Below are 18,947 nucleotides of genomic sequence, written 5' to 3'. Positions count from 1 at the left end.
ATTTTCCTGACATTTCTCACAGGTCGCAGGTGAGGATGTTACCTTTAGTAGCCATTCAAACCCATTTGTGCCAACTTCTGTGCATGTTATCAGGCCAAAATCACCAGGGTATGTAAACTTTTGATCAGGGTCATTTGTATGTTTTGGGTTGTCGTTATGATTTAAATAGAGAAAACACAGTAGTTTGACAATAAATGGCTTTCCCCAACCACTAAGCATGAGTGGAGAAAAAGTTTTGGTGTTATCATGCATATTCTCTGAAAAAAGGCCAAGAAAGCAAAAATTCTTCCGGGGTGTGTAAACTTTTGAGCACAACTGTATATATGGTAAGTAAACACAAAATGCAGTTTTTTAATGAAGGTCTTTATTATTAATGGAAAAAGAAATCCAAACCTACAGGGCCCTGTGTGAAAAAGTGAATGCCCCATAAGCCTAAAAACTGGTTGGGCCACCCTTAGTAGCAATAACAACAATCAAGCATTTGTGATAACTGACAATGAGTCTTTTACAACGCTCTTGAGAGATTTTGGCCCACTCATCTTTGCAGAAATGTTATGATTCAGTGACATTGGAAGATTTCTGAGCATGAACCGCCTTTTTAAGGTCATGCCACAGCATCTTGATTGGATTAAGGTCAGGACTTTGACTAGGCCACTCCAAAGTCTTATTTTTTTTCTCAAGCCATTCAGAGGTGGACTTGCTGGTGTGCTTTGGATCATTACCCTGCTGCATAATCCAAGTGCACTTCAGCTTGAGGTCACAAACAGATGGCCGGACATTCTCATTCAGGATTGTTTGGTAGACAGCAGAATTCATGGTTCCATTTACTCCAGCAAATCTTCCAGGTCCTGAAGCAGGAAAAGGACCCCAGACCATCACACTACCACCACCATAATTTACTATTGGTATGAATTTCCTTTTCTGAAATGCTGTGTTACTTCTACACCAGATGTAATGGAACATACACCTTCCAATAAGTTCAACTTTTGTCTTGTCAGTCCACAAAGTATTCTCCCTAATGTTTTGGGGATCATCAAGATGCTTTTAAGCAAAACTGAGACAAGCCTTTATGTCCTTATTGCTCAGCAGTGGTTTTCGTCTTGGAGCTCTGCCATGCAGTTCATTTTTGCCCAATCTCCTTCTTATGGCGGAGTCATGAACACTGACCTTAACTGAGGCAAGTGAGGCCTGCAGTTCTTTGGATGTTGTTGTGGGGGCTTTTGTGACCCCTTGGATGAGTTGTCTCTGCGCTCTTGGCGTAATTTTGGTTGGCCACTCCTGCGAAGGTTCACCACAGTTCCATTTTTTCGCCATTTGTGGATAATGGCTCTCACTGTCATTTGCTGGAGTTCAAAAACTTGACAAATGGCTTTATAGCCTTTTCCAGACTGATAGATCTCAATAACTTTGTTTCTCATTTGTTCTAGAATTTCCTTGGATTGCGGCATGCTGTCTAGCTTTTGAGGAACTTTTTCTTTCTATTTCACTGTCAGGCAGGTCCTATTTAAGTGATTTCTTGATTGAGAACAGGTGTCACAGTAATCAGGCCTACATGTGGCTAGGGAATTTGAGCTCAGCTTCCCAAAGAGGTGATAAACCACAGTTAATTTATGTTTTAAGGGGGAGGGGAGGCAATCACTTTTTCACACTGGGCCCTGAAGGATTGGATTCCTTTTTCCCTCAGTAATAAAGACCTTCACATAAAAACTGCTTTTTATGTTTACTTGTGTTATCGCTGTCTAAAATTTAAATTTGTTTGGTGATCTGAAACATTTAAGTGTGACAAACATGCAAAATACTGGGAAATCAGGAAGGGGCAAGCACATTGTCACACAACTCTATATAATTACTGTATGTTACAATGGCAGATTAGATATTATCTTTTAGCTTTGTTTCTTATATAGAATGTTACAATTGGTGCCCGTGGGGCCTAAACCCACATGTATATAGATTTTGGATTAGGCATCAGAAAATGCAGGTTAAGCTCTTGGGTAGGTTATTATTATTTGGCTGTACATAGTCCAGATTATACAGACACAAGTGGGGTTTCATACATACTACTTCACTGGTGGACATAGACAGAAGAGGCCCCTGTGCAAGAACAATATGTGGGCTATTTGCCTTCCAATAGCTCATCAGAATGCACAATTCTGTCTGTTATGGAGGTGGCAATGGGCCCCTTACCTCTTGAACCCCTGTTGCGACAATGATATGTCCACCCCTGAACTTATCTGCATATACATTGTTTTTTTTATTACTTTAACTTTGCAGATTACTGATTCCCTGATATGTAAAGTATGTATTTTATAGTTAACATCTCGGCTGCATTAGACTTTCTTTCGGAAAGCAATAACTTACTCAGCTTTGTCAGGTTCAATGATTTGTTTCATTCACTGCCCCAGTCTTTCTTGAAAGACTGCAGCGGCGATGTGACCGCTGTAGTCAATCACTGGGCACAGCAGCTTCTGCATCTACATCATCACTCTTCAGATAATATAAGTGTATAGTACAGTAAAGGTAAATCTAGTGACTCACCAGTAACGTCTTTCTGATCATATTGGTTCCCTTTTTTCTTTGTTTGGCCCAGACTGTACATAATGACTTCTTCATTTCACTACGTATCTCTACAGAATGTATTGCTCGGATGTCTTTGGCTCCTTTGTTTTCCAGCACACTTTCCATAACTCATTGCTGTTCCCAAGAATAGTGCTCCACAAAGGAATAGTATCACCCACAGTAACAAAGCGGATTTTGAGTTTCCACATCGTAAAGGTTTGTTGATGAGTTGCATTTTTATTCTGCACGTTTTTGATGCAGAAAACGCAACATTTTACAGTATCAGCAAAGTAAATGAGATTTCTGCGATCTCTGCTCATATTTTCCTCGCAGATTTAAACCTTCAAAGTGTTTTTTCAAATCTGCAATGTGTCAATTATTTCAGTGTTTTTGTATGATTTTCTATCCATTATAACGAATCAGTGCATGCAAAAATGCGGCAAAACATGCATATTTTACACAGTTTTTCCTGCCAACACCCAGAAGTTTTGCAGTAGAAACATTTGCTGTAGATACTGAACATGTGCACATATACTAATAGTGACCCCTCTCAGCCTACACACAGTAATAGTGCCCCTTCTGAGACTACACACAGTAATACTTCCTCTTCTGAGACTACACACAGTAATAGTGCCCCCTCTGAGACTACACACAGTAATAGTGCTCCCTCTGATATTACACACAGTAATAGCGCCCCCTCTGAGACTAAACAGTAATAATGCCCCCTCTGAGCCTACATACAGCAATAGTGCCCCTTCTGAGACTACACACAGTAATAGTGTCCCTCTGAGACTACACACAGTAATAGTGTCCCCTCTGATATTACACATGGTAATAGTGCCCCCTCTGAGACTACACACAGTAATAGTGCCCACCTCTGAGACTACACACAGTAATAATGCTCACTCTTAGACTGCGCACAGTAATACAGCCCCCTCTGAGACTACACACAGTAATAGTGCCACCTCTGACACTACACACAGTAATAGTGCCCCCTCTAAGATTACACACAGTAATAGTGCCCCCTCTGATATTACACACAGTAATACTGCCCCCTCTGAGACTACACACAGTAATAGTGCCCCCTCTGAGACTACACACAGTAATAATTCCCCCTCTGAGCCTACATACAGTAATAATGCCCCCTCTGAGCCTTCACAGAGTAATAGTGCCCCTTCTGAGACTACACACAGTAATAGTGTCCCTCTGAGACTACACACAGTAATAGTGCCCCCTCTGATATTACACATGGTAATAGTGCCCCCTCTGAGACTACACACGGTAATAGTGCCCCCTCTGAGACTATACACAGTAATAGTGTCCCCTCTGAGCTACACACAGTAAGAGTGCGCTCTCTGACACTACACACAGTAATATTGCCCCCTCTGAGACTACACACAGTAATAGTGCCCACCTCTGAGACTACACAGTAATAATGCCCCCTCTTAGACTGCGCACAGTAATACTGCCCCCTCTGAGACTACACACAGTAATAGTGCCACCTCTGATATTACACACAGTAATAGTGCCCTGTTATGAATGAGTCACCGAAGGAGGAAAAAACAAAAATAGCTAAGTCCAGAAAGCCAGAGAAGTTGGAAGCTATCGGATTGCAGACCCCTGAACCTATCCACAACAACTAGCAGTAGCCGTGGGGGGTTCCTACGGTGCCCTAGACCCCTCGATCACAGCCGGAGAACTAAATTAGCCTAAAGACAGAAAGGGGAAATCTAAACTGCCCCAGAGCAGACCCCAAAGCAATAGGCAGCCCCCAACATATAATGACTGTGAAGCAAGATGAAAAACACTAAACACAGATAGAAAGATAGGTTGAGCAAATGATGGGGCCCAAGCTAACTAAATAGGACAGGATAGAAAAGCTGCTGTCTGCAATCCGCAAAAACCCTATCCAAAAATGAACCAACAGACTGATAGGAAAAACAGGCCCTGAAGTCGCTAGGCTTCAAAAAGACTATATCAGCACTCAGGTATATTCTGAAGACAGAGCCAGAGATCAACAGATCAGAGACAAAAATGGAATTCTGAATGGCTGAACTCCAAAAAACAAGGCAAACAAAACCAGAACTAAAGTGTACAAAAGGCAGAGTAAAACTTAGCTTTGAGAAGCAGAAATCAGACTGGTCTCCAAGAATCCAGCAGGAAATCACCAGCGAGGCAGCAGGGCGTCGGCTGCTTTATATCCAGTCATCAGTTCCTGTGACCCAGTCATCATCTACCTGCTCAGCTGTTTGGTGATCAGCCTCACTACCTTCCTTCGCCAGAAGAGGGAGTTCATCAGACCTCACTGGTGAAGGGAAAAATGAACTCACAACAGTACCCCCTCTGAGACTACACACAGTAATAGTGCCCCCTCTAAGATTACACACAGTAATAGTGCACCCTCTGAGACTACACACAGTAATAATGCCCCCTGAGACTACACACAGTATTAGTGCCCCCTCTGAGACTGCACACAGTAATAATGCCACCTCTGAGCTACAAACAGTAATAGTGCCCCTTCTGTTCCTACAAAGAGTAATAGTGCCCCCTCTGAAACTACACACAGTAATAATGCCCCCTCTGAGACTACACACAGTAATAGTGCCCCCTCTGAGACTACACACTGTAATAATGCCCCCTCTGAGACTACACACAGTAATAATGCCCCCTCTGAGACTACACACAGTAATAGTGCCCCCTCTGATCCTACAAACAGTAATAGTGCCCCCTCTGAAACTACACACAGTAATAGTGCCCCCTCTGATCCTACAAACAGTAATAGTGCCCCCTCTGAGACTACACACAGTAATAGTGCCCCCTCTGAGACTACACACAGTAATAATGCCCCCTCTGATATTACACACAGTAATAGTGCCCCTACTGATCCTATAAACAGTAATAGTGCGCTCTCTGAGACTACACACAGTAATAATGTCCCTCTGAGACTACACACAGTAATAGTGCCCCGTTTCAAATTTATCATGCAGTTAGTTAGCACCTTTCTAATACATTTGGTGCAGTTTCTGTCTGTCTCATCTAGTTTTATTCTAACAGTTTTAATAAATCTCCTCCATTCTATGGGATAAACTTTAATGTTATCTCTGTTGTTAAGCATCTTCATGTTTATTAAGAGTCGTTGCTGACTTTTCTCCACCATACAGCAGAAGTCCTTCCGCACCAGGCCTATGTGGAAGTGTTATCAGCTGGGTTGCGTATGTATTTTTGACTCACAGACTGCAGCCTAGGCTCAGGATGTGGTAATTGCCTTGGTGTGGCAGCAATGAGTTCTCAGCAGGCTGCTCGTATTTGTATTGTGTCCAGGGAGCGGTAGCCGGTTAAGGCGCTAAATGCTTGTGGGTTTCTGCTAAATGTCGAGCCCTGGTTGGATTTACTGAGTGTTCTGGTTTGCAAATGAAAGGTATATCTTTATCGGCATAGCACTTTAGGTTATATCTGACATGTAAGTAAAGATGGTTAACCACTGTATATTTCGGGATGGTGTTATTACTTTTAGATGTGCCATGCATGTAAACCAAAATAGACCTTTAGTATCAAGTGCTCAGAAAGGTGATTACAATATATAGGTCTCTTAGTATTATATTCATGGAACTATGGTGAGAGAAATGTGAATTAGATCTATAGCGTGTTCCCATTGGACATGTTGATGATCATTTGCTCCCATTGCTGGAGTTTCTCTCAATCGCTTTAGTAGACATCTGCTGTAGTTTTCTTACTTGCTAGTTGTAGACCAAAGTACATTTTCTATTTAGTTGATGATCACTCCAGGGGAAATGCTCTTCTTGAAAAGCTGTTAAGCGTATTAATATTTATACCTTGGTATTACCTTGGATGGGTTTTCTCACTTAAAGGGGTTGTCCACTACTCAGACAACCCCTTCTCAATCCCAATATTTCCTCCTATGCTGCTCTCTCACTTCCTCCGGATGTATGTAGCTCGTCCGAAGGTGAGGAGATTCAAGCCAGCGCTGATTGGCCACAGGGATCGCGTTTCATAACAATGTAGCCCGATCCCCAGTAGAGCCAGTGCTGACACCGTAAGTGAGTTTAACTGTTATTTTCTTTGAGGGAAACTTAGGGATTAAGAAGGGGTTGTGGACAACCCCTTTAAGATATAGAGAGCAAAAGAATACTAAATTGCTAAATTGAAGTATATACAAATGTTCAAACAGCTCCACTCAATTTGTTTTCAGGAAAATGTTAAATTCAAGAAAAAACATTTTGGTGACATCACAAAAGCGGAAATTAATTTCAATATGCAAGGCAAAAGAATCAAAAAAGCGTGTGACGTTTCGACCATGTAAGGTCTTTCTCAAACTACGCTATTCATGATTCAAAGTGGCCAGAGAATTGTTATACACTTTAAGAACTAAAGAAGTACACATTGGTGTTCAGTGTCCAGGGAAGCGCAATCCAGCGCTCTAGGTGGCGGTGAGCCAGGGTGCATGTTTCAGCGCAGAAGTGTCCCTGACTGGAATAACATTTCTGTTGAAATGCACGCTACTGATAAAATTGCACCAAATCAATTAAGTGATTTGCACCTCATAATGAATTCAGCAAATTTTCTTCTTGTACGCTCTTTCATTAAAGGGGATGTCTGGTCCACTATTTGTGACTTCAGACTTATGAATCCCCCTGAGCACCCACTGTGCACATCGGGGATTCTCTGGTTTCTGACCCGGGACTGGAGGGTATGTATGAGTTATACATACTCTCGGCGAGAGCCCACCTAGTGGGTGTGTCGTTGCTCCATCACTTGCATTGAGTGAGGCCGCGCCCCATATAGTGACGCGGTTGTCTAGTGGGTGCGGCCGACTAGATGGTATAACCTCACTGTCACGTGTGTCTGGATGCAGCAAGTACCGCAAGGCGAACCCATATGACACATGTGACCCTGGATACACCGCCTCCAGTGGGGCGAATTTAAATAATAAACACGTGCAGCTGGATACACCGCCTCCAACTGGCGAATTTAGACATTACACGTATATACAAGTCTGGAAACCCCGCCTCCAGTAAGGTGAATTTAAACAATAAGGGAAACCTGGGAAACCTTAACAATGGTGGGCCCTGCGATAGGGAATAGGGAAGTGGAGACCTCCTGAGCTCCCCTGAGCCAGTGTCCCTGCACTCCTAACGTTCCCTGTGCCGGTTCCACACCGGGCGCGCAGCAGGAACCTAAAAACCCTAGCTCGCTGTGACCTAAACCCTCACTAGGGAATTGGTCGGTGCGGAAACTAATCCCACCACTGCACTAAAACACACATGAGGAAAGATAACAAAACAGGGGAAACACCACTTAGCTTTGTTCTGTTGTGTACGCTCCTAGCAACAGAACCCACCACCTGTGTGCATCTTCTCCTCGCCCGGATCCATCACCATAACTGGATCCTTCACCATAGTGCAGCCTTGGAGCAGAGTCCCCCACCAGTTGTAGAAGTCCAGTAACAGAGTCCCAAAGATGAGTTCAGCTCCTGCCCAAAAAGTCAAGCATGCTTGAGTCCAGCTCTCAGCAACCAAGTCCCTCACGCTGAGTGCAACTCTCTCCATAGTCATCACTCCACCAAGCCATGCAAGCACTTCCTGCCGACACCATAAACTGTGACTACACCACGTCATGCCAGCCCTTCTTGCAGACCACCTAGCTGCCACTCGTCCCCTCTGGCTGGGCTGCGCAGGACTCATGTTCAGCTCCTTCCTCACCCAGGCTTGCTTCCCAAATGACAAACACAATATCACCAACAGTGATTGAACCCACCTGGCTCCCTTTTATAGAGTCTAACACCTGATTTGTAATTAAGTGCACATTAAACCAAAGAAACTAAAGTCACTACCACTCACCACCACCGGGGCTACTTAGAATGAACGACACCACGTGTAATAATTCTAATGGCCACCAGGGCAATCAACCCACTTTGGCACCAAGCCAAAGGGAAAAAAGTTCACTTATCCATTTAAACTGTCAGATCCACGCTGGGTCATGACACTCACTCCATACAAGTGCATGCAGAGTAAGGCCGTGCCCACTGGCCGGGAGTATGTATAATTCATACATACCCTCCGGTCCTGGCTCAGAAACCGGCAAATACCTGCAGCGCACAGAGTGCGTGCGATGGGGGAATTCATAAGTCTGCAATCACACAGAGTGACTACAGAGTTATCGATTTGGACCAGACAACCCTTTAAGCCTGGCAAACAAAACATCAGTCTTAATGAATCTGGGCCAATCTCTCACAGTTGAGATAAAAGACTGTCAGCAGACAACAAGCTGCCATATATAGCAGTCCAGATTGTGCTTGGTGCTGTAAGCATAGGAATGGATTTTGTAAAATAGTTTTGTCCATGATTAACTTACTATTTTAACAGATTGTTTCTGCTTATAAATCAAATGGTTCTGGTAAATGTTCTGATATTTCTATAGATTCCATGACATCCTGCCCTTCTAATCTGCCAATGCACATGACATTGTGTTTCTGAAATCTGCTACTATGTTAATTTTCAGCTGGTACCAGAGTGAAGCTTCAAGTAAGATGAGATGTTTTCTTTATAAAACTTCTCAGTCCAGCCTGAAAAACAAAAGCAAGGGCTGAGTAAAATGCTTGTTAATCATCAGTGCTGCTTTATAAAAAATAAAAAAACAAAAATCTAATTACAGTCTTAGCAATCAGTGATCAGTTTTAACAAAACAAGGCTCTAAATTTCCTTTATAGATATGTTTTTAAAAAATGATGCTGTCTGCTTACAGTCACCACTAGAGGGAGCTCAGGAGCTTACTGCATACTGCTTATGTGATGAACCCAATTATAAGACAGTATATAGATTCACTTCATAATAGAGCTAATTATATACAGTATGTTGCCATACTATAGCCTTTTTTAGACACTAATAATTGAAGATCATTTTGCATTCCCTACAAATTGTCATCCTTGAAAAATGAATGTAGATGTCTGTCAAAATTACTGATATCTGTGCACATTTTTGCAGAGGATACAGTAAAAGTAAAAAATGAATCTGCAGAAGCAGCGGCATCCGAGCAGTCAGACGGCATTGATTTATCCTATGGATATGGAGCAGAGTGTGCATCCTACAACAGCATCCAGCTGGAACGACATAACACATCATACGATCTCAACAGATCCAACCTGGGAAAGCTGTACTGTGACATCTGTGGACTGGCGTGCAACAGCCTCAATGTTTTACTAGTGCACAAAAGAAGCCATACTGGTATGTGTCCACTCCCAGATATTTTATGTACAGCTACAGCATTTATGATATTTCCAAATGTATATGGTTATACAAACTAATGAAAAGATAAACAAATGTTCTTGCATTGCATTTTTTTTAAAGAATTAGTTATTAAGAACATGAAAAAATTAGGACATTGCAGCATAGTAAATTAAATAATATGCAAAATGAAGTGATCCCTTTCTAAAAGTAGACACAAATGTGTACCTTTCTATATTAAATTACTGGAGTTACTTGGTAGGTTGTATTTGGTGCTTTTCCTTAGCCACATTGGATTGGGTCTGTTACTAGCTCGTTAATAAAGTGGGAAAATAGGAAAGTGTTAATGTCAGCAATGTACATGACATTTACTTCTAGAATGAGCTCATGGGGTAGTTCTTACTGAAGAGACTAAATTCCTTATGGAGGCCTGTTTTCAAGGCAGTGCTCCCTGAGATAAAATAGGCATAGTAGCACATTTCAGCCAAACCAGAGATTCATCGGTAGAAAACTATGTTTTGGCGTTTTTGTCCCTAATTACTATAAAGCAGGGTACTAATTTGTTGAATATGTTATGGGCTCACTTGGTGAGATAGATGGACACTATAAGCCATAAGACATGGTGAATAACACAGACCAAAGGTGATGGCACAGCAGACAGAACTTACTAGATAATCCCACCAAGGACAACATCTGCAAGGAGTTTGTATATTCTCCCCGTGTTTGCGTGGGTTTCCTCTGGGTACTCCGGTTTCCTCCCACATTCCAAAGACATACTGATAGGGAATTTAGATTGTGAGCCCCATCGGGGACAGTGATGAAAATGTGTGCAGACTGTAAAGCGCTGCGGAATATGTTAGCGCTATATTCAAATAAAGATTATTATAAAATAAAGATTATTAGATAGCACGTAGCACAACGAGGACTAGGACAGCAAGCAGATAAGTAGAGCATAGAACACCAGAACCAGGATTGTCACACACAGGAAATGGAGATTTGTATAGTCAGTGGGTCGCCCTCCCAGGGCTGCGGGGTACTCGGTACCGGGCCGGTATCAGTGGGATGTGTCACAGCAGCGGTGACACAGACCGTGGCCCTGGGCGCCCAAATAATAGCGAGATGTGAATGGTGGAATGTAGTTAGATGAATAGCTCGTGACGCCACCTGTGGTGCTCGGCAAGGGAGGTGTTAAGCCGACGCTGCATGCAGATCCGCTGGGACTGATGGTATGGTGCAGCAAAGATGTAAAAGCTCCCCACAGGTGAAGCTATATTCCCAGGGCAGTGTAGATGTGGTTGGCACGGGGATGTAGCAGTGCCGGAAAGGTAGGAAGCAGACAAGACACAGCGAGGTGCAATTTCTGTACCTTTACTTGATAACTGCCAGTCCAGGGTCCTGATTACAGATGGCATTGGAGCAGGCTAGCCTGGAAGCAATTCAGGGATTCTCTCTCAGCAGATGGGTTGAGCAGTCTCCTTACTAGCGCTTATTTGCGGGATCTCCAGTACCGAGTTACACTGAAGTTCCTCCTGTCAGATGTTCTCAAGAACCTCACTTGCACAGCAGACAGCTGTAGCCTATCTCGGGGACTCCTCTCTTCTGAGTCCCAGCTCACTATCCAAGCTGATGTTGTGCCCTCAAGTCTTAGATGGGAGTAGGGCATTCACAGCCTCCTACTCCTCTGGTGTCTGTTGCAGGACCGTTAGTATCCGTACAACCGTGGAGACCAGGCTCCAGTTCATGCGCTCTCTCCAGAGATGAGCTCGTCCTCTCCGCTCTATCTCAGCGCTCCTTCCACACGTCTGCACACTTCACCCTCCGCAGACTAACTGACCACTCCTTCCTCTTGGCCCTCAGAGAGCACTCTTCCCCTTAATCCCGGTTCAGAGTTCCCCCTGCTGGCCTGGAGTGAAACTGTGTTGCATGCATAGATTGACTGCGAGAGAGACCCATCATTGCCTCCAAGCCTGGCATTACCCTCCCCTGGAGGAAGGCAAAGCCACTGTGGCGACCATACTCCTGGGGGTGCCACATTCCCCCCTAGTGCAAGTCAGCACTCCTGGGCTGAACAAAACATGAAACATATAAACAGTTAGACAATAATAATTGTACAAGAGTTAAAAATTAAGTTACAAAAACCAAGAGCTTCAAAAATGGTATTATGATGATAAGTCCAAGCATAAATGTCCATGGTCCATTCCTGGGCAAATGGTTAACTTATATACAGAAAAGTTTTTGACCACCCAAGTCCTGTGGTACAATGTCCATAAAATAAAACAGGCAAATCCAACGGAAACTCTTACAGGTTACCTGTAGGCACAAAACTTGAAAAACATTTACATATATGCACATACAATTTCAACATTTACATCTATCTATATACGATATCTGATGGGTGGTATCTCTTGTGTAATGCGGATAGACCTGCGTAATACTGGTGTAGTGGGTAATGTATTGGATACATTACTGGGGTTCTGCATGGCACAGGGATCCTAGATTGTCTGCGAACTCTTAGACTCACCAGGGGCATAACAGGTTCACCACTGGCAGGGCGAGGGTTCTCTGGCTCCACTGCTGGTGTGGCATCTGCTGCCTGATTTTCCTGATCCTCAGGATTTCCTTGAGTCACGTCTTCCTGTGCTACCAATTGGGGAAATGTCAACACCGGCACCACTATAGTATCATTTACTTTAGTCCAATTCGCAGGGAATTCCCCAAGTATGGTGCTGACCTTCTCTTCTTCCTCTATGGGTTGGATGTTATCCAGTTCTTCCACTCTTTCCTTCACCAGGTCAGGACATAGTTTCAGGTGATCTCTTGATATTGCTGCTGAGGTTTCTCCTCCATCTTTGCTAATAAGCCATACCTTGGTATTAACAAAGTTCGAGGGCAGAATGGTATAAAGTTCAGCTTCCTATTGATCATTCAATTTGTGCAATCTTCTCTTCCTTTTTAAAACTTGTTCTCCCGGCGACAAAGGATTGACAGGTGCATTTTGATTGTAAAGCTTTTCCTGCTTTTGTCTTGCCTGGGCTAGACTCTTTTCCACGCAGTCTTGAACTCTTCTGTACTGTTGTTGTCTTTCTGTATCCCAGTCAGCATCTGGTGATGTTACTTCGGGCGTAAGGACTCCCATGTCCAAATCAATAGGCAGTTTACCAGGTCTTGCTCTCATTAAGTAGGCTGGGGTACAGTTGGTGGAATTTACTGGAATATGGTTGTAGAGGTCCACCAGATCTGGCAACTTTTCTGGCCAGTGGCCACAGATTCCTCTCCTCCAAGGGCAAAGTCTTCAGTAGGTCAATCACTACCTGATTCATCTTCTCACACATGCCATTGGTCTGTGGGTGATACAGTGTTGTCCGGATCTTCTTACAACCATACAAGTTACAGAATTCTTGGAACACTTCTGCCTCGAATGCTGGACCTTGATCTGTAAGCACTCTTTCAGGATATCCATGTGGTCTACAGAAGTGCTGTTGGAATGCTCTGGCTGCTGTCCTGGCTGTCTGATCTTTGACAGGCACAACTACCAGGAATCTTGAGTAGTGGACCACAATGGTAAGAGCATAGATGTAGCCGGACCGGCTTGGAACCAGCTTCACATGGTCCAGGGCTACCAACTCAAGGGGCTGTTTGGTGATGATTGGCTGTAGAGGAGCTCTCTGGCTGTTTCGATCCTTTCTGCGCAGGTTACGTTGTCCACACTCCCGGCACCAACTCTCAATGGCTTTCCTCATACCAGCCCAGTAGAACCTCTCCCAGAGCAATGCTTCCAACTTCTTCCATCCGAAGTGTCCAGCTCCATTGTGGTATGCTGCCAGGACCATTGGTGCCTCTCTCTTTGGGACTGTCACCTGCCAGACCAGCTCATGAGTACGGACATTGATACTCCTCCGACACAGTTTTCCTTCATAAATGAACAGCCGGCCTCTCTCCTTCCACAACTGCTGGGTTTCTTCAGGAGCATCCAACTCTGGGCGTGAGTCAGCTTGTGACAGTAGCTCCTTAACCAGGCGGACTGCAGGGTCACTATCTTGCGTTTCTGCCCAGTCATGATGGGGCAATGGATTCAAGGTGACCTCCTTCAAGCCAGACCATCTGTTTCTCACTCCTTGAGCACGCTGGGCTGCAACTGGCCGGTGGAAGGGAGGCAACTCTATTTCCTCAAGAGCCTCAGGGTCTTCTCCTGCATCGGTTAGGCATTCTGGACAGCGCATCAGCATTGGCATTCTTGTGCCCTGCCCGGAACTTGATGGTAAACTCATAGATAGATAGCTGAGCCATCCATCGCTGTTCCAGTGCACCTAGTTTTGCAGTGTCCAAATGCGTCAACGGGTTGTTGTCCGTGAAGATAGTGAACTTGGCGGAGGCTAGGTAATGTTTGAACCTTTCAGTGACAGCCCAGACTATGGCAAGGAACTCCAGCTTGAAAGAACTGTAGTTGTCAGGGTTCCTTTCAGTGGGGCGCAGCTTCCTGCTGGCGTAGGAGATCACTCTTTCTTTCCCATTCTGTACCTGCGACAGTACTGCTCCTAGTCCCATGTTGCTGGCATCATTGTACAGCACAAAGGGTTTGTCATAATCTGGGTAGGCCAGAACTTTATCTCCTGTGAGAGCCATCTTCAATCTGGTGAAGGACCTTTCCAACTCTTCAGTCCATTCAAAGGTGGAATTTTTCTGTTTGGTCTTCTTGAACTGCCCCACCAGAAGATTTTGCATAGGGGTAGCCATTTCAGTTACGCCTTTGATGAATCTTCGGTAGTAGCCTACCAGTCCAAGGAATTGGCGTACTTCATGAAGGTTGCTGGGCTTTGGCCAGTCCCAGATGACTGTGACCTTATCAGGATCAGGTGCCACACCTTCTGCACTGACCACATGACCGAGGTACTGCACCTTGGGCTTCAGGAGGTGGCACTTGGAGGGCTTCACCTTCAGGCCAAAATTGGACAAAGCTTCAAACACTTCAGCCAGGTGTTCCAGATGATCTTCATAGGTTTTGGAGAAAACAATGACATCATCCAGATACAACAGGACCGTCTCAAAGTTCATGTGTCCCAGGCAGCACTCCATCAGCCGTTGAAATGTTCCTGGGGCTGTGCAGAGCCGAATGGCATATAATTGATCTCACAGAGACCCATTGGAGTGGTAAATGCTGTTTTCTCCTTGTCTGCCTCTGCCACAGGAACATGCCAATACCCACTAGTGAGATCTAAGGTGGAAAAGTAGTTAGCAGTTTTAAGTGCAGCTAATGATTCCTCAATTCTAGGTAGTGGGTAGGCATCTTTATGTGTAATGCTGTTAATTTTCCTGTAATCAACACACATTCTCATGGTACCATCCTTTTTACTTTACAAAAACTATGGGAGCTGCCCTGGGGCTACAACTGTCTCTGATAACCCTAGCTTCCTTCATCTCCCTCAACATACTCTTAGCACATTGGTATTGTGTTGGGGGTATAGGTCTGTACCTCTCCTTTATGGGTGGATGGTCTCCAGTGGGGATATGATGTTGAACCCCTTTTTCCTGCCCAAAATCTAGTGGGTGTTTGCTGAATACCTGCTCATACTCTTGTGTCACTCTGTAAACCCCATTTTTCTGGTAGGAGGGCGTAGAGTCAGTTCCCACCTGCAGTTGCTGGCACCACTCCTCCATCTGCTTCACAGAGCCACTGTCCTCTACCTGATCGGATGAGACCAAGGGCTCTGCTGCCTGCAAAGAGTTGTTATTGACAGTGAGCAGCTTAGCAACTGTGGCATACCGAGGTATCGTGGCCTCCTCCTCCCCACAATTCAAAAGGCGTACAGGTACTCTCCCCTTTCGTACATCAACCACCCCTCTGGCTGTCAGGACAGTGGGCCTGCTATCTGAGTATACTGGTTCTACCAATGCCTGGTAATCTCTCCCTCTAAGACCTATAGCTGCCCGACACCAAACCAACATTTCACATCTGGGGGGTATTGCAATGGGGAATGGGTCACTCACTCTGACACTGCCAATTTCTCCGCCAGAGAATTCTACCTGTTGTCTTTGCATCAGGGCTCTGATCTCCTTCTGCAGGACTCGTTTTTCACTGGAACCAGCAGTCTCAGCCACCTGTTGCAACAAGACAATAACCTCGGACAGCCAGTTTTCAATTACATTTGTACCAAGAGTCATCATGGGATTACATTCACGTCGATCAATATCTACAACTATCAGACCTTGAGATTTTAGCTCTACCCGACCCACTTTAACAGTAATTTCTTTACATCCTATCTGCGGCAAAGACTGACCATTACTGGCAACTACTGTCAGATCATTAGTTGGGCCACGGATAAGTTCTGAATCAGCCCAATATCTCTTGTAAAGAATGTACGGCATAGTGGTCACCTGGGAGCCAGTGTCCAGCAAAGCGTTCATGGGGATGCCGTCAATTACCACAGGAAGGATCGGTCTCCCTCCCACATACTTGGCTCGCCAGTTCCTTGGGCCTTGTGATGCTATTCCTGGGGGTTGGCCCTCTGCCCCAGGGGTTGCTCGTTTAAAGGACAAAATCTTGCAAGATGGCTGGCCTTGTAGCAGTGACGACAGATGGGACGTCAGTCCTGGTCATAGCGATCGTTGTTCCTCCCTCGAAGTGGCTGGGCTCTCCTCCTCCGGAGCCACGGGACATCCTCTGGACTGGAAGCAAGCTGGATCTTTTCCTTGGAGGACATCTGCAGGGACTGCACGGTTTTGGTAAGTGCAGCCATCCCTTTGGTCAACTCCTGGACCTGAAGACGCAGCTCCTCAGTGGGATCTTTATCCAGAGTCTGTGCATCAGCCTCTACAGGGATGGAAGGGAAAGATGTTGCTTCCTGGTGGAAAGTGATCGCTGGGAGCCTAGGGGGTGCTGGGCGGCTGTCAGTTGATTCCTGCAGTACCCGAATAGCCCTGTCCTTAAAATCAGCAAAGTCCAGATCAGGGTTTTGCAGGGTTATGATGCGCAACTGTCCTCTGTGGGTACTGGATAGGAGTCCTTCAATGAACTGCTCGTTTAGCAGCTTATCCTCGTCCTTCACACTGTCAGGATCAACTTGCTTAACTGCTCGCAGCGCCTCCTGCAGGTTGAGAGCATAGTCCCTTATACTGTCCTGCGCTTTCTGTTTACAGCCAAAGAACCTCATCTTGATTTCAGCTGCAGTGCGAGTGTCAAAGGTGCTTCTCAGCTTGGCCAGGATCTTTGCAACAGTCTCTTTATCAGTGTCCTGCCAGGCTTTCACTTCTCTCTGCGCTGCACCCGTTAGCTGTCCAATCAGAATATTCACTTTCTTGCTCTCAGTCAGAGGGTATACTTGAAACAAACTGCACAGTCTCTCTTTAAATTCACTCAGGGTATGTGACTCACCCGAGTACTGCGGTAGCCAGGCCGCTCCCGGTATGTAGGGCATAGACAGCGGCATTATGGGGACCGCTGCGGTGGGTGCTCCTCCTTGCGGTGCAGCCAGGTTGGCGGCGACGTCCGCCGCTGCATCGCCTTGTGGCACGGACATTCTCTTCCTCCCCCCTAGTTAACGTTAGCCAGGGCCAGGGGTTGTGTGAGCTCACTGGTGGCCGCTTCGCAGGCCCAACGCTCCGGGCTGTAGGCCTCAGCTCCTCCTCTTCTCGCGTGCTGTCCACTCTTCCCGGGCGGCACTTCACTTCTTCGCGCTCTGTGGCAGGCTCCGCTCACGAAGGCCTGCCCCTTCTTCTTCCCGTGCGCGCCAAACAGCGCCACAATGGCGGCAATTGGCGCCAATATCACACAGTCTTTTACACAAACACAGTCTATGGCACACAATCCTGTTCGTGATGCCAAGTTGGGTCGCCCTCCCAGGGCTGCGGGGTACTCGGTACCGGGCCGGTATCAGTGGGATGTGTCACAGCAGCGGTGACACAGACCGTGGCCCTGGGCGCCCAAATGATAGTGAGATGTGAATGGTGGAATGTAGTTAGATGAATAGTTCGTGACGCCACCTGTGATGCTCGGCAAGGGAGGTGTTATGCCGACGCTGCATGCAGATCCGCTGGGACTGATGGTATGGTGCAGCAAAGATGTAAAAGCTCCCCACAGGTGAAGCTATAGTCCCAGGACAGTGTAGATGTGGTTGTCACGGGGATGTAGCAGTGCCGGAAAGGTAGGAAGCAGACAAGACACAGCGAGGTGCAATTTCTGTACCTTTACTTGATAACTGCAGTCCAGGGTCCTGATTACAGATGGTATTGGAGCAGGCTAGCCTGGAAGCAATTCAGGGATTCTCTCTCAGCAGATGGGTTGTGCAGTCTCCTTACTAGCGCTTATTTGTGGGATCTCCAGTACCGAGTTACGCTGAAGTTCCTCCTGTCAGATGTTCTCAAGAACCTCACTTGCACGGCAGACAGCTGTAGCCTATCTCGGGGACTCCTCTCTCCTGAGTCCCGGCTCACTATCCAAGCTGCTGTTGTACCCTCAAGTCTTAGATGGGAGTAGGGCATTTACAGCCTCCTACTCCTCTGGTGTCTGTTGCAGGACCGTTTGTATCCGTACAACCGTGGAGACCAGGCTCCAGTTCATGCGCTCTCTCCAGAGATGAGCTCGTCCTCTCCGCTCTATCTCAGCGCTCCTTCCACACATCTGCACACTTCACCCTCCACAGACTAAATGACCACTCCTTCCTCTTGGCCCTCAGAGAGCACTCCTCCCCTTAATCCCGGTTCAGAGTTGCCCCTGCTGGCCTGGAGTGGAACTGTGTTGCATGCATAGATTGACTGCGAGAGAGACCCATCATTGCCTCCAAGCCTGGCATTACCCTCCCCTGGAGGAAGGCAAAGCCACTGTGGCGACCATACTCCTGGGGGCACCACATCAGCGTTTATAGTGAGAACAAGACTAAGGCCGGGTCAGACTTGCGAGTGTAATGGAAGAAACTCGTGTGAGTCTCTCGCATCAATACCCAGCACTGCCGCCGGCACCCGGACCAGAGTGTGTGGCTGCATGTATTTCTATGCAGCTGAACGCTCCATCCGAACCGCCAGCGGCAGTGCCGGGTATTGATGCAAGTTTCGCGCATCACACTCACAAGTGTGACCCCGGCCTAAAGATGAGCTCTATATGTCAATATCAGGGCAGATTTCTGGGGACCATAGTGCTTGGGCTGGCAGCTGTATTTT

The 18,947-nt window shown here is 46.0% G+C and overlaps 1 protein-coding gene across 1 annotated transcript in view; it reads left to right on the top strand.

The window, feature by feature from the left end:
- The window catches only part of IKZF3 (IKAROS family zinc finger 3), a 200,581-nt gene that overhangs the window by 101,759 nt on the left and 79,875 nt on the right, over positions 1–18,947 (top strand). Inside the window, exon 4 of the mRNA XM_073572594.1 lies at positions 9,558–9,797. Within this exon, the coding sequence (XP_073428695.1) occupies positions 9,558–9,797 (240 nt within the window). The remainder of the gene's footprint in view (positions 1–9,557; positions 9,798–18,947) is intronic.

The sequence above is a fragment of the Dendrobates tinctorius genome, unplaced genomic scaffold (genome assembly GCF_039654945.1).
Source record: "Dendrobates tinctorius isolate UK_male_01 unplaced genomic scaffold, ASM3965494v1 ptg000032l, whole genome shotgun sequence".
Classification (NCBI taxonomy): domain Eukaryota; kingdom Metazoa; phylum Chordata; class Amphibia; order Anura; family Dendrobatidae; genus Dendrobates; species Dendrobates tinctorius.
This window is presented reverse-complemented; position numbering and strand designations above follow the sequence as displayed.